At 33.3% G+C, this 16,340-nt stretch overlaps 1 protein-coding gene across 1 annotated transcript; it reads left to right on the top strand.

The window, feature by feature from the left end:
* The first annotated feature begins 15,444 nt into the window (after positions 1–15,444).
* Positions 15,445–16,060, top strand: LOC106779443 (probable calcium-binding protein CML23). The gene has a single exon (XM_014667544.2). The coding sequence runs from the start codon at positions 15,445–15,447 to the stop codon at positions 16,027–16,029; it is 585 nt and encodes a 194-aa protein (XP_014523030.1). The 3' UTR covers positions 16,030–16,060.
* Positions 16,061–16,340: the final 280 nt, after the last annotated feature.

The following is a 16,340-nucleotide window of genomic DNA, read 5'->3' as shown; positions in this document are numbered from 1 at the left end:
TATACCTCGTGAGGGAAAAGATATCTGGTTTTTATAAAATTATAAGATTAGTTTGTGCTATTATATGGCATGGTGGTCCAAGTTTTCTGCTGGAATAGGTAACACGTTCCCTTCATAAAAGCTTTTTAGCTTTTCAATTTTACGGAGTGACTCCTTCAACTTGTACACAGTGTTTACAAAACCGGGTGGGATAATAATCTGATTTTTCCTGCGGCGTAGGTTCAACTAATTGTTGACTCAGATGTCATTATGAAAGTAGTTTATATAAAATAAAAACTATGCATACAGAATTATTAAACACAACTAAGTAGTAACTTATATGTATTATTTATTTGCATGCAACAAGCTGTTGATGACCTGAAATCTTTTAAGCTTTGTAAATATGTGGATTCCAATCATGAAAGAACATTAATTAATTATGAGTGAAAATCAAATGGAGGTGACAATATAAGGACTTGAAGTTGAAAGAAAATGAAAAGTTTTATATTTTTTTATTAAGGAAGTTTGATACAACTTACTAATTTATATATATATATATATATATATATATATATAAAAGATAGTAGTTCTGAAAGATAAAAGGGTGGGAAATTCCTAACAAAATTCTAACATAAATACTCTCAGTCACGCAATCACCAAGCACCAATTAAGCTTCCTTACAACACAACGCATTCAACTCTCCTGCAATACAAAGCACAAACAAACATACATCAAAGGGGAAGGATTTTTTGAACAAGCTTCTACCAGCTGATAGAGTGAAAACATGAAGGAAAAAGACAAGAAAGGAATCCCAAGTCAGATGATACGTTCTGATGATCCAAAAAGCAGAGAGGGAGAGAGGGAATTGGCTTCATTAGAAAGCTTGGAGGGTATCTCATTACCACGCCCTAGAGAGGACCTTCACCACATGATCCACTTCTAGCACCTCGTCATAAAGAGCTTGAGCACTAGAGGTTCACCACCACCATTGATTCATCATCACCACGAAAGAGAAAAAAGGATCTCACGGCCAGAACAACGTGATCCTTGATTCTTCATCAAAAATGGAGATACGTAGGAGCAAGACTAGCCCTTGTTAGGTTCAATTCCCAAAAATCCAAATCTTTTCCAAACAAATTTTCTCAACAATTTTTCAAAAAAATAAAAAAATATCTTTTGCTTATTTATATATTCTTTTTCGGGGATAATTAAACATTTTGAAAACCACATCATATTCGCGTATCTGATTAAAGGTACTGCCTTCGGGCAGACGTTGTAGGGTGCTAATACCTTCCCTACATGTAACCGACTCCCGAACCTAGAATCTGGTTTTCATGAACCATGCCTTATCATTTTATGGTTTTTCCGTAGTTTTCCAGAATAAACTATGGTGGCGACTCCAAATCTCTTTTTCAAAATGGTTCTTTTTTTTGGATCGTCGTCCCGTCGCGATTCCGGTTGCGACACCTCTCAAACTGGAGCATATAGATCATATGCACCAAGTGTGGAATATATAAATTGAATTCTAGGTCCCCTTAGAGATTTGGTCAAAACATCTGCGAGTTGTTCACTAGAGTTGACAAACTCAGTAACAAGATCCTTTGACAATAACTTTTCTCTGATAAAATGACAATCAATCTCTATGTGTTTTGTTCTTTCATGAAACATTGGATTGGAGGCAATGTGAAGAGCGGCTTGATTGTCACAGTACAACTTCATCTGCTTATTTTCACAAAATTTCAACTCTTGAAGGAGTTGTCTAATCCACACAAGTTCACATGTAGTTAGATCGAGCAACAACACTTTGTTTCTTACTTTTCCAAGATACAAGGTTCCCTCCAAGTAAAACACAATATCATGTGGTAGATCTTCTGTCAATTGGACAACCGGCCCAATCTGCATCACAATATCCCTCAAGTCGAGTGCTTCCCTTGTCCTCATACAACAATCTCTGTCCTGGGTTCCCTTTTACATATCTGAGAATGCAAATCACTGCATTCCAATGATCAACATGTGGATTTTGCATAAATTGACTCACAACTCCCACCGGATAAGAAAGATCAGGTCTTGTTATGGTAAGATAGATGAGTTTTCCAACAAGCCTTCTATATCTCTCTGGGTCTNAGAAAAGTTCACCTTGGTCTTTCATTAACTTTTGATTTGAGTCCATAGGACTATCAATAGGCTTGCAATTTGTCAGGCCTGTTTCCTCTAAAATATCAAGATCATATTTTCTTTGTGAAATGATGACACCTTCCTTTGATTGTGCTACTTCAATACCAAGGAAATATTTTAGCCGACCCAGATCTTTGGTTTGAAAGTGGTTGAACAAATCATTATTTAAACAATTCTAGTGATGTCATTTCCAGTAATGATAATATCTTCAACATAGACCATAAGATAAATACATTTATCAGGAGAAGGGTTGCTATAAAATACTGAATGATCCGCCTCACATTGTTTCAATCCAAAATTCTACACAACCCGACTAAATTTACCAAACCAAGCTCGAGGTGATTGCTTCAAGCCATAGAGGGAACGATGTAATTTACAAACTAACCCAGACTCCCCCTGAGCAACAAACCTAGGAGGTTGCTCAATGTATTTCTCTTCTTCTAGATCACCATGAAGAAAGACATTTTTAATGTCCAATTGGTAAAGGGGCCAATGACGAATGACAACCATAGTAAGCAAAATACGAACAATATTGGTTTTAGCTACAAGAGGAAAGGTATCACAAAAGTCAAGGCCATAGACTTGAGTATATCCCTTAGCTACCACACGAGCTTTGAGGCGATTGGTTGCACCGGTAGGACCAACCTTAATAGCATAGACCCATCTACAACCAACAGGCTTCTTACCAGGAGGAAGAGGAACAAGGTCCCAAGTACCATTGTGTTCAAGTGTGTGCATTTCATCAATCATGGCTTGTCGCCATCCAAAATGACCAAGTGACTCGTGAACATTATTAGGAACCTTAATGGAAGATAAGGAAGAAACAAAGTTGAAATATGGAGGAGACAAATGACGATAACTCAAGAAATTATAAACATGACAAGGATTACGAGTAGAGTGAATACCTTTCCGAAGGGAAATAGGCCAATTATTATCTGAGTCAAGAGAGGGTGAAAAGGATGAAGGATCCATGGTTTGGGAATCTGATGAAGGAGGATCTGAGTCTCAAGGATCTTCAGTGTTTTGAGTTTGAGATTGTGTCCGACGTTGATATGTGAGAAGAGGTGGAGGAACAATTTCATTTGCATTTCAAGTTTGAGGTAAAGAAGTAGAAGTAACTAAGGGATCACATGATGGTAGAAGAAACATTTGTTGAACAAATGAACGGTCCTCCATAGAGGACAAGAAAAAAGATGTATCTTCAAAGAATGTGACATCAACAGACATATAATACCTCTTGGTTGAGGGAGAATAACCATTATACCCTTTCTGAAGGCGAGAGTGTCCCAAAAAGATACACTTAATAGCTTTTGCAGAGAGTTTATCAAGACCTAGAGAAACATTATGAACAAAACAAGTACACCCAAATATACGAGGAGAGACATGGTAAAGAGGGTCATTTGGAAAAATGACAGAGTGAGGTACTTTATTCTCAAGAGAGAAAGAAAACATCCTATTGATCAGAAAATAAGCAGTAAGGACTACACAACCCCAATGATGAACATGAACATTAGTATTCAACATCAGGGAACGTGCAGTTTCAATGAGATGTTTATTCTTTCTCTCTACAAAGTCATTTTGTTGTCGAGTGTGGGGACATGTTGACTGGTGTAAAATTCCTTGAGAAGATAAAAGTGAAGAAAATGTTGCAAAAAAAGTATTTCTTAGTATTATCACTTCTGAGGATTTTAATTGTCTTTCCAAATTGGTTCTTAATTTCATTAAAAAAAGACACAAATATTGCCAAAAGTTCATATCTCTCTTTCATTAAACAAACCCAAGTACATCGAGAAAATTCATCAATGAAGGTTACAAAATAATTAAAACCAAAAGAAGTAACACGACTTGGTCCCCAAATATTAGAGTGAATAGTTGAAAAGGCAAAATTACATTGTGTCTCCAAGTTTTTAGGATAGGAAGATCTAACTTGTTTTCCTAACTGGCAAGACTCACAATCTAAGACTTAAATGTGTTTGAGACTTGGAACCATCATCTTCAACTTGGATAAGCTTGGGTGACCTAACCGATCATGCAAAAGTTTTGGGGATGAAGCTGCAAAACAGAAAATTGAGGAGTTAGGTTTTAAGAAATAAAGTCCTCATGACTCATGTCCTTCTCCAATCAGACGACCCATACCATGTTCCTTTATAACAAAGGAATTAGCAAAAAAGGTTACAGAACAATTTAAGGAACGAGTCAATAGACTCAAAGAAATTAAATTGTAAGGACAATGCAAAACATAATTCAATTTTAGTGAAGGAGATAAGGAAACTTTGCCAATCCCCTGAGATGCAACTTTGGATCCATTAGCAATAGTAATGAAATGAGGAGTTTTTAGAGAGGACATGGAAGAAAATGAAGGGATGTTACCAGAGATATGATCTCAGGCACCTGAGTAAAGAATTCATGGACTATGACCTTCCACAGATTGAGAGATGCAAACAGTTGACACATTTGACATTAAGGAAGATTGGCCAAAATTAGAAGATTTTTCAAACTTTTACCTCAAAAACTCTTGGTACTCTTCATCAGAAATTCTATACTCTGAATTATCAGATTTAGACACATGAGCAGCTTTGTCTGGAAAGCCATGCAAGGAATAACATTTATCTTGGTGTCAACACCCAATTTCGTCCGGAAAGTAAATAATTAAAATTAAAGAATAACAAAATAATAGTTAATGATGGGTAGAAAAAAGGAAGGAGAAAATAACAAATTAATTTCCTTAAAAAATGTATACGTAATTTTAAAATATTAGTTTAATATGGTAATAATTTGAATCAATATTAGGCCAATAATGATAAATAATAATTAAAATAATATATTGATATAATTTGCTGCATCGGTTTCTTTCTAAAGAGAAAAATATGATTTTTTAAAATGGATATACATAGGAGCAAGATCAATCCTTGTCGGGTTCAAGAAACAAAAAATATTTTTTGTTTCTTAATAGTTTCTTTATATTATTATTTTTATGGAAAAATAAATATTTTGAAAAACCACATCAACTTTATACATTTAATTAAAGGTACTACTTTTGGGCAAGCGTTGTAAGGTGCTAATACCTTCCTTCCGCGTAATTGATTCCCGAACCTCAAATCTATTTTTCGTAGACCATGTCTTATTTTATGGTTTTCCATAGTTTTTCCAGAATAAATTATGGTAGTGACTCCCAAAATCTTTTCTTAAACCTGTTTGTTTTTGGTTCGCCGTCCCGTCACGATCCCGGTTGCGACACTTGGGTGTGACCCATTCTCTTACAATATGAGCATTGAGGACGTGGTTCTCCTACCTCCTCCTCTTCCTCGTGGTGTCACCATTGTTGATGTTTCAATAGCATCACTTAAATTCTCATCTTTTACCAATGTAGGTACCCGAAGGAGTCGAGTAACTAAGTCATCCATCGACGAGATTTGATCACCAGCTAAAACTTGATCACGTACATGATCAAAATCAGAGTGTAAAATTTTCGAAATTAGGACCATGTAAAACTTGTCAAGCTTTTTGTTGATATTTTGTAATGAATCAGCTACAAAGAAGTTCTTTAACTCTTCTACTACAGCCCGAGCTTTTGCTAAATGGGAAACCATATCATGGTTGACTTGTTTGAGAGAAGTTGCTCTTTAGGTTGCATCGAAAAGACGTTCACATCATTAGCAAAAATATCTTGGGCCCTTTATCAAAAAGAGGAGCATGTCTTATAGGGTCTCAAGATATGTAGAACCTCTTGCTCAGCCGATTGCCACAAAACAGCACATAACTGAAAGTCTAATTTCTGCCACTGGGATTTTTCTTCATCTGGGACCATAGAAATATCTTGTTTAAGGTGATTATGGTGTCCTTGACCAAGAAACCACAATTCCACAACAGAGGACCATGATAAATAATTTTTCCAATTCAGTTTTGTAGATGTAATGATAAGGGTAGCAGATAAAGAGGAATTACTTCTAGTAGAAGAAGCCATTTTAAAACTGTGAGAAGAAATGGGACTTAGGGTCTCAAAAATGTGAGGGAGAAAACCCTAAGTATGAGCCCAAGCCAACGAAACGGAGAAACAGGAACCAAAACACACTCAAGAAGCCCCAACGAGACGATCTGCAGTGACGCGATGTAACTCTGACATCGGGAAGGCGGTGCGTACAAAACATGCGAGCGAGACTGGACGGAAAGAAGCGGTGCGTGGCGGCTGGTGTGGAGGCTTCGGAGGACGGGACCACCAAGGTTGGGTTGCGCTTCTCAAGGCGCACCTAACCCTTGACTTCACCGGAGAAAGCAACGTTGGGCGGCGGCGGACAGTGGAGCGAACAATGAAAATGACAGAGAGACGATGCCACCGACGATAGATGAAGAAAACACAAGGTTCTAGCTCTTGATACCAACTTGAAGTTGAGAGAAAATGAAAAGTCTTATATTTTGATTAAGGAAGTCTGATACAACTTACTACTATATTTATAGAAGACAGTCTGAAAGATAAAAGGGCAGGAAGCCCCTAACAAAACCCTAACATAAATAATATTAATAATAAAATAAAGACATTATACTTCAACAGAAGGAGATAAAAATAAACAACATAAGTATTTAACGTGATTCGGCCTCCAATGTCACTAGTAAAAAAACAGTATTTAAACTCGCATAATAGGCCCCAGATTAAGAGAAACAGAGACCTATATAAACACGGTGGCATTTTGATAGTTTCGTGGAACTTATATGCTTCGGTTATGCTGGAACCGGTGTCAAAAGGCTTTTCTGCCTTGGCTAAACTCATAACTGAAGCCTAAAGTCCCTCTAGAATTGACCTTTTTGCCTGATAGGATTTTGAACATGATTTACTGCCTCGGTTGACTCAGAACCGAGGCATATAACTAACCTTCTACTTCGACTATGCAGGGAACCGATGTACTGTCTTCTGCAAACCTCTGACATGTCTGATCACCAAAGCATATAGTCATTTCAGATTTTTTATTCTTTTTTTTTTGGGAATAGGCATTGGGTGCTCTGTTTAACTGAGGCATGTAATCCTTTACTACCTCAGGTGAAGGTATAACCGAGATAGTATGGTTTTAATTACCCAGGGTTAAAAATTTTATCTTACGAAACTCGTAGTTTTGGAACTTCCTCTCGCAACCTTCCTAGGCTCTTCTTCCCTAGCGGCGGCGAAGCTTTTCTCTCACTGGTGCTTCTCGTGTTCTTCACGTCCAAGGTGCATCCCGCATTGGTGCTTCTCGCGTTCATCTTTCTCACGTTGGTGCCTCAATTTGACTTGTCGATGCAGCCGCTGCACTGCCCCCGCCACACCACCCTTGCTGCACCGCCCCCGCTGCTCCATCCCCGTTGCTCTGCCCCTGCTGCACCACTTCCTTTGGCCGTGTTGCTCTCGCGTTCATCTTTCTCTTTGCAGCCGATTCTTCTCCTTCGAGGTAAATATTTTGAAAAGCCTTCTAACTTTATAGATGAGTGTAGCTGAGAAATTCTTGATTGTTACCACTGATGCTATTGTATTGTGCTCTGGGATATCATAACAAAGAGAAGAAATAACTTGTTTTAAGAAAATAAAATGTTACTAGTGATGTTATATCTGTTAAGAAAATAAATAATGATTTTTAACGTGATGTGTTGAAAGATGGAAGAAGGTAACAAAATAAAAGAATGAAAGGAAAAGGAAAAATCTAGATGAAGTAGAAGTGGAACGTGGGTCTGGGAAGAGTGGATGTACAGAATAAAGAATTGGAGAAATTAAAGAATTAAAGGAAAAGGAATGATCTAGATGATGAAGAAGTGGAAAGTGGGCCTGGAAAGAGTGGATGTACAGTTCTTTAAAAAATAAATTATAGACATGCTGCAAGAAGCAAGGCTTCAGCCACACAGAAATAGATTTATTAGATGCTTTTGTGGGAAAGATAACTCAAAATTTTAAATATTAAATATGTGGTTTTGATCCACGGTCAAACCAACTGTGCCCTATTCCAGTTTTGTCAATATCAAAGTGTATGAGTTTTTCATTTCCCATACTTTGCAAGCAATGTTATAAGTCATCCAAAATGCCAAGAAAAGATACAATTTTACATATTGAAATTCACAAAAGTTACTATTCTTCATAAAATGTTTTTATTCAAGGACCACATTTTCAGTGTAATTTAATGATTTTCTTTTTAAACTTTTTTATATATATTTATTATGAGAGAGAAATATATAATTAAATAGTATTCTTAAGGTTTGGTATTTTAGTCCATACTTTGTTACATTTTGTACCATTCCAATGATGTTACTTAAAATTTTATAATTATGATGTTATATTGTAGTGTAATAGACAAACGAGGTCATATGAATGTGGTTACTATGTCATGTTTGGATGATGACCACTATTCGTGCACATTACACTAGTGGATGGGAAACAGTAATATTTAGGTTTGAATTTTATTTTCTCTATAGTTTAGATTTCATATGCACTAATTGAAATCATTGTGTTCTATGTAGAAATTCAATATAACTGCTCCAATTCCAGAGAAGACACTTAAACTCGTGAGGAAAACACTGGCTAAATATGTAACTCAATTATATAATAGTATGTAGTACATATTAGGATATAGTAAGTTCTAAGTTTATGCTTCTAAGTTTTTGTATGCTTTTGTACATCATTACTACTTTAACTTTGTACATTGGATTGATTTATGATTACATTGGATTGATTTATGCTTCCAAGAAGTTGATTTTTTATTACATTAAATGTATGTGTGTTTTAATATAATTTTCATTCAAAATATATGCTTTTGGATTATTTTGGATTGTTCTGACTGTAAAATTATATGTAGGTCTATTTCTGCAGTTGGGAATGTTGCAGAAACAGACCTGTTCTTAAAAAAAAACAGGGGAATATGCACCGGTTCATGCCACAATCGAGGCAGAAAGTAACCCTATGGCACCGGTTCAGTCATCAACCGAGGCATAAAGGCTGGCTATAGAAGAAAAAAAAAAGGGACCTTACTGCCTCGATTGGAGCTTGAACTGAGGCAGTAGAGTGGGAGAAACGACCTCGGTTCACCAAGGAACCGAGGTATAAAGTCCGGCGAAAAAAAATATTTAAAAAGATAAAATGTTATTGCTTCGGTTCAGGAACCGATGCCTATTAGCAAAAATAACCGGTGTCGTATCCCCTGACTGCACTAGTGTGTGTATATTTATGTTCACACTACATTAGGAAATATGTTCATTTTTTGTGTGTATCTTTCAAATCTTACATAGTGTTGCTTATAAAGGAAAATGAAGAACATCTCACAATACTAAATAATGTGGGACTAAATCAAATTCCATAATATTAATCATTCTCTCTTGAAATTTGATTTACGTTATTACCTAGTATACTTGTCTTCATCATTAATTACTCTTGAATGTTAGTTGAGGCAATAGAAATCTTCAACTTATTTGTTCTAACAAGGTTAACATATTATTTGGATTCTCTACACTTGGAATATTTGAAAAAGTCAAGTCTTCATCATTTATTAGGTTTCTCAAAAAATGATACTTCAATTCAATGTGCTTGCATCTAAAATGAAGAATTGGATTTTTAGCAAGATATATAGCACCCTCATTGTCACTAAATAATAGAGAGTCATATTTCTCTTTCCATAATTATTTTAGAAGGTTCTTCAACTATGTAATCTATTTTGTTGCTTCTGAGATAACTACATACTCAACCTCAATGGTTAAGAGGGAGACTCTTCCTTGAAGTTTAGACTTCCAATGATACTTATACCATTCAATGTAAAAATGTAAGCCTTTTCTACCATCCAGATCTTCTCCTAAGTCTGCATTCTTCTAAAGTGAGACTGCTTCTTCTAAAATACAAATTCATCTTTGAAGTGCCCTTCAAATGTCTCAATATCCATTTCACACCTCCCCAATGCTCCTTTCCAAAATTAAATAGAAACCCTACTTTACTACACATGCATATGGCACTTTAGACATGTAATTTACTTCTTCATCAAAAATTATCCTTTTGAAAACTTTAAAGTGAGTTTTCAAATGTGTATTCCTAGTTTTAACATTTCCAACATTAAATTTGCTAAGAATAATAATCTTCTTCACATATGTGAAATCCCAAGTTTGTCATAAACTCATTAAACTTCTTGTACCATTGCCTCAGTGCTTGTTTCAATCCATACAAGCTTTTATGAATTTTGAATACAAGATTCTCTTTGCATTGTGCTTCAAAACCTTCGAGTTGTGCCATACAGATTTCTTCCTCAAGATCTCCATGTAGGAATGTAGTTTTGACATTTAACTACTCATTTTCTACAACCACTATACTTAAAATGACTCTAATGGTAGTCATGACAATAGGAGAGAAAATTTTTGTAAAGTCAATTCCTTGTTTCGATTGAAATCCTATTACTTTGAGTCTAGCCTTATATCTTCTATTTCCATTTAGTTCTTCTTTTAACCTTATTTCATCTTTTAACCTATATGTTTGGTTAACCTTATTTCCTCCTGGTAGCTTGGTTAAAGACCATGTTTTGTTCTTCTAAAGAGACTTTATTTCATCTTTCATTGCTAGTTCCCTCTTAATATATTCATCTTCCTGCATAAACTCAACAAAATGCTTTGGTTCAACAACATGAATTAACAAACAAGTAGTGTAATGAAGGAGAATACCTTTATGCTGGTACAATTGTTTTATTAGATCTTCTAATCACGACTTTCAGAGTTTTTGACTTTACTATGTGTTCAAGTTCTAACTCGGGCTCTACCTCCAATTTTTGTCTTTGTTAACTACATCACTTTCTAAAATTTCTTCTAATGATACTTGCTTTGATTGTTTATTTTCATTTACGGATTTTGCAGTCTTGACATTATATACTATGTTTTCATTAAAAGTAACATTTCTACTGGTAATTTTCTTGTTATGTCATTCCAAAACATGTACTCATGCATGTCAGATCCATAACCAATGAAATAACATCATTTTGCCTCAAGTTCCAATTTTTCTTTACTCTTAGAGTCTAATAAAGTATATGAAGCACAACCAAAAACTATCAGGTGTGAAAGATTTACCTCACTTCTAGACCATACCTCTTTTAGAAGAGTCTTTATTGTCACGTAGTTGATACAAGCCATACATAAGTTCCCCTTTTAGAAGAGCTTTCCCTATCAATTTGTCCTTCACAAAGCAACAATTTTCATCAAACTTAACAAGAATATTGTTGTCAACAGTCAATTTTGAAATACTCAGCAAATTTTTGGTGATTTTTGGAATACAAAGAACATTATGCAGATGAAGATTATTCAATTTGGTTGATCATGAGGCCATTACTTCCAATCTTACACCTACCAACAAGTAAATAATTCATACCATTATTTTCACCAAGTTCCTGAATTTTGTCACTTTGGTGAATCACATGGTTGTTGGCTCCATGTCAAAATATCATTCATAATCTTGACCTTGATAAAGTGAAACTATGAATGCACTGTGTGTTCCTTGTTTTTCACTTTCAACAGATTTAGTTTTTCACTTTCAACATATTTAGTTTTTCTTGTATAGGACTTATTAAATCGATAATAACATTGTATAACAATGTGGGCAATCCTTATACATACCTGACATATTGGTTTTAACATTGTACCTCTTCCTTTGCTACCTTTCATGCTTCTGAAATTACAGTCTCTCCAATCACCTTGGGATCTAAATCTATTTCTCTAGACTCCTTCTTGGAAGAAAATTTGCAGAGACATTTTAGGTTAAAACTGTTGAAATTATTGAGTTGATCTAATATATATGCTTTTAAAGGTTTACAATTAAGTTTGTAATTCAACCCAACTAATGTTAATTTGGTCAAACAGCTTGACAACCACTGGATTATAATCAGAATCCAAACCATTTAGTGTCTGAATCACTAAATAAGAGTTAGAGATTGGTGAACCTGTTAGCTTTAACTTGTCAACAAGATTTTTCATCTTGCCAAGATATTGTTCCATCTTTATGTCTCATTTACGCGTGCTGTGAAATTTAGATTTCAAATAAAGGATTTTGGATTTGGTGTATGCACCCATAAGACTTTGAGCTTTATCCCAAAGTTGTTTGGATGTTTCATAATGAAGCAATTGAGTTGCAATATCAATTGACATAGAATTCATCTGCCATCCTATGATGGCTTGACCTTGGGCTTGTAAATCCTCACAATTAGGATTGTCTTTTATTGTCATGTTCTCTACAACAATGAATTGGACTGGACATTTTATTGTTCCTAGTATATAACCATCAAGTTTACATCCTCTGATTACTAGTAAGACTAGAGATTTTCGTAATGGATAATTGTCTCTGTCCAACTTGATTGAGATTGTAGGAGGTATGTCCTTTTTCTGATTGGCAGCAAATGATAGGATGGTTGTGGTTATGGGTCAATAGTTGTTTGCTTGATAACTTTGATACCAAGATAGAAAATGGTACTGAATGTGTTTATATGCATTCACCATGTATTGTTTAAATATGGATAAATACTTTCTTAAATAGGATGCTAATGAATAATTACAGTAATTACTATAACATTACACCACAAAAAAAATTATATTATGAATCATGAAAATCAAAAATTATAAATGATAAAATATCTGACAGAATATTTGATTGTGTCTAACTATATGTTGTCAAATTATTGTCGCCAAGATGTTTCACTCATTTCAATCGAAATCAGGACACATGTTCCTAATGTAAGTCAAAATGATTCTCTTTTATAGATGATTGTGGTATGTAATGATAGTTTTATAATATGTGTAATATCTCCTTGACCTATAAATCTTTATCTTTAACTAGCATATTTTTAAGATTTTCAAATATGATTTTATTATATTTTTTTTACCTTTTTTATTTGTTTTACTTTTTGTACGAGAATGTTTGACTAAAAATATTAATATTTGATTTTAGGTTACTCCAAAATATATGTTCGAATCTTTAAACAAGAATGTGAAATAAACTTTTTCCATTTTTGATGGTTATATGAAAAAGAAAATTACATATTTGACATTAAAAAATAATAATATTTTAATTACATTTATTTTATTTTTTTTAACTTAAAAGTATAATACATATTATTATATTATTAAAAAGAGTGTAAAATGAATGTATTTTTAGGAAGAGTATCAAACAAACATTTTTATCTATAAAGACTTTGAAGGTAAACTATGCATGTTACTCTTTAACATCAACTTTAAGGATATTTGAGTAGTCATGTTTCTCGTTCTTCATTGAACTCCACAAATACCTTTATTGGAGTTCAACCAATACAACTTATCCTCAATCAATCATTTCAGAAAAGAGGAAAATTCTGTTTTGAAAAGTTAGAGTATTAAATGATGACATATTTCATTACTATTTTTTTTTGTCTTAGTTATATCATTAGATTTAGGAAAAACTTCTTTTAACAACACTCTTTTTAACAACTTTTTGACAATGTATATATGGTAGTTTGTGATTGATCTATTTTAAATATTTTTTAAACATAAATTTAAATAAAAAAATAAAATGATAATACACGTCCCGTTATAAAAAAAGTTGTCAAAAAGTGTTGTCAAAATATCATTATCCTTATATTTATGAGAGATACCACAAACTAAATGTCTTTATTAGCTGAACTATTGATGGGTAAAGTTCATCTATATAAATAACACTTCCCATACAAGTTAACAAAAATATAAAGATAATGTAATGTAAAGTACCAATCAATTATAAATTGAAAAGTGACTTTTGAGGAGGACCATATTATATAGATTTATATTTTTTTTATTTTTAAAATATAAAATATAAATAATAATAAAATTCTTTCATTAACTCGTTATGATTGATGTTATATACAACAGTTTTAGGCCGGCCATGCTAATAATACAAGGGAATAGCAATTGCAAATATTAATATTTCATTCTATTCATTCTCACTACCAGGTGGGATATTATTATATGAAAATTACCTTAAAAGAATCGACACCAATCTTATTCTTGTTTGAATTTGAATGATTAATATCTTATTGAAATAAAAATAAACAAAATAAATGCAACCATAAAGAACTAAAAGATCAGGGAAACAAGTTTCTTTTCCCGATATTTTAATCCATGATAATGTAATTCTCAATAATTACTCGAATATAAATAAAAACTAAATTGATTAAAAATAAAAAGTATGAATAAAATGATAACATTAGAAATATTTGAAGACAAAAATAAGTAATATATAATATTAAGATTGAATTATATTTTAAACTTCTGAAATTTGAAACAACTATGATTTTGTTGTTCAAATTTTAACTTTTTTAGTTCTTCAAAATGAGAAAAAAAATATTCTAGTTAATTTTTAAAAAAAAACTAAGATATATAAGTCTTTTAAGATTTAAAATTAGTGTTCAATGTTTGATCTTATTTTCATATATTTTCATGAAATTTAAAAGAACCAAAGAGAGTCTTAAAATTTGAGCAACCAAAACTACAATTTTTTTTCTTATATTTTACACACAAAAAACATAATTAAACCATTTATTAATTTTACAATGAAAAATATTACGTGACACACCTAACTTTTTTACATTTTATCTTTTTTTTTTTACTTTTTATTTTTTTTTTCTTAAAAAATACAAAACTTTATACTTTTATAACTAATTTATATTTATATTATGTAATAAATGAATATAAAAGTGTTTCATTCTACCATTTATATTCCATTACATATTTCAGTTTTAGTAACTGGTCTGAATAACAGAACCTGTCACTTTAAGAATCAAAATAACCATTTTATAATACTGCTTATAACATAGAACACAAGTTGGTGACAAAAGATGATTAAATTGTCTTCTTGAATCCAAATACACAGTGAGCAATGAGAAATGCTTGGTCAATTTAATTCGAAAACCACAACAGATATTGTAGGCCTGTGAAAGCGAAAGTTGGTAGCACATAGTAATTATACGTTGATGATAATAATACTTGATGACTTTTGTACATCAGCCACCAATCAAGACCTTCATCACTCTAATAACTTTTCTAATCCTTATCTAATGCTGTTGTGTCTGGTTTAATCAACCACAGTTTCAAAACCAGCTGATGCAACACACAAAGAAGAAAGAGAAGAGAATATGCAGACCCCATGTTTTGTCTCAGAAAGGGTTCGTTCAGCCTTTTGCAAAGTGTTATACAATTGACAAGGTGACAAAAGGGTATGTCATAAATAAAGTCACCCTACCCTACACTACACATATATGCTCAACTCAACTATATATCATCACAGTTCTTATCTTCAATCTCTCTTTATCAACTATGTTGCAACCCTTCACTACTTTCTTCACCTTTCTTCTCAGGAAGGCCAAATCTATGTTGAAGCAACCAAGAATCAAGAGAAAATTTTCTGGCTTGTCAACAACCTCTTCTTTCCTTCACATGGAGCTTTCCTCTCAGTTTCATCAAGTTTTCAAGCTGATTGACTCTAATGGGGATGGGAAGATCTCAAGCAGTGAGCTAAGTGAAGTGCTTGCATGCCTTGGATACAACAAGTGCACTGCTGCAAAGGAAGCTGAAGGCATGGTGAGAGTGTTGGACTTCAATGGAGATGGGTTTGTGGACTTGAATGAGTTCATGGTTGTTGTCATGAATGGCATGGAGAAAGAAAAGGAAGAAGAAGAAATGATTAATGGTTATCTGATGGATGCTTTTCTTGTCTTTGATACTGACAAGAATGGCCTCATCTCAGCGAAGGAACTGCACAGAGTTCTCTTCAATCTAGGGTGTGAAAACTGCAGCCTCAGAGACTGCAAACGAATGATCAAAGCTATTGATAAGAACGGAGATGGCTTTGTAGATTTTGAAGAATTTCGATGCATGATGCGAAATGGAGTTGCAAGTTAGAGTTTCAACTGTTTTTCTGTTTCTGTTTCTTCTGTATATACTTTGGAAGCAAAAAATCTCTTTAATAACTCTTTTTTTGACAATGTATAATTTATTATTGGTCCGTTTCAAATATTCTTTTAGAATAAATTTAAACAGATCAATACAATTGTAACACGTGTCCTGTTGTCAAAAAATTGTTAAAAATAAATTGTTAAAATATCATTGTCCATTGTAAAATGAGAGATTTACACGACACAAACTTCTTTCTTATCAAGAAGAAAATTAGATTTTTATTCATCCATTTTAAATTGATACACCTTTTAATTTTA

The sequence above is a fragment of the Vigna radiata genome, unplaced genomic scaffold, assembly GCF_000741045.1.
Source record: "Vigna radiata var. radiata cultivar VC1973A unplaced genomic scaffold, Vradiata_ver6 scaffold_281, whole genome shotgun sequence".
Classification (NCBI taxonomy): Eukaryota; Viridiplantae; Streptophyta; class Magnoliopsida; order Fabales; family Fabaceae; genus Vigna; species Vigna radiata.
This window is presented reverse-complemented; position numbering and strand designations above follow the sequence as displayed.

Excerpts from the sequence above, each read along its gene's own strand:
- LOC106779443 (XM_014667544.2), top strand. The coding sequence starts at position 15,445 with ATGTTGCAACCCTTCACTACTTTCTTCACCTTTCTTCTCAGGAAGGCC.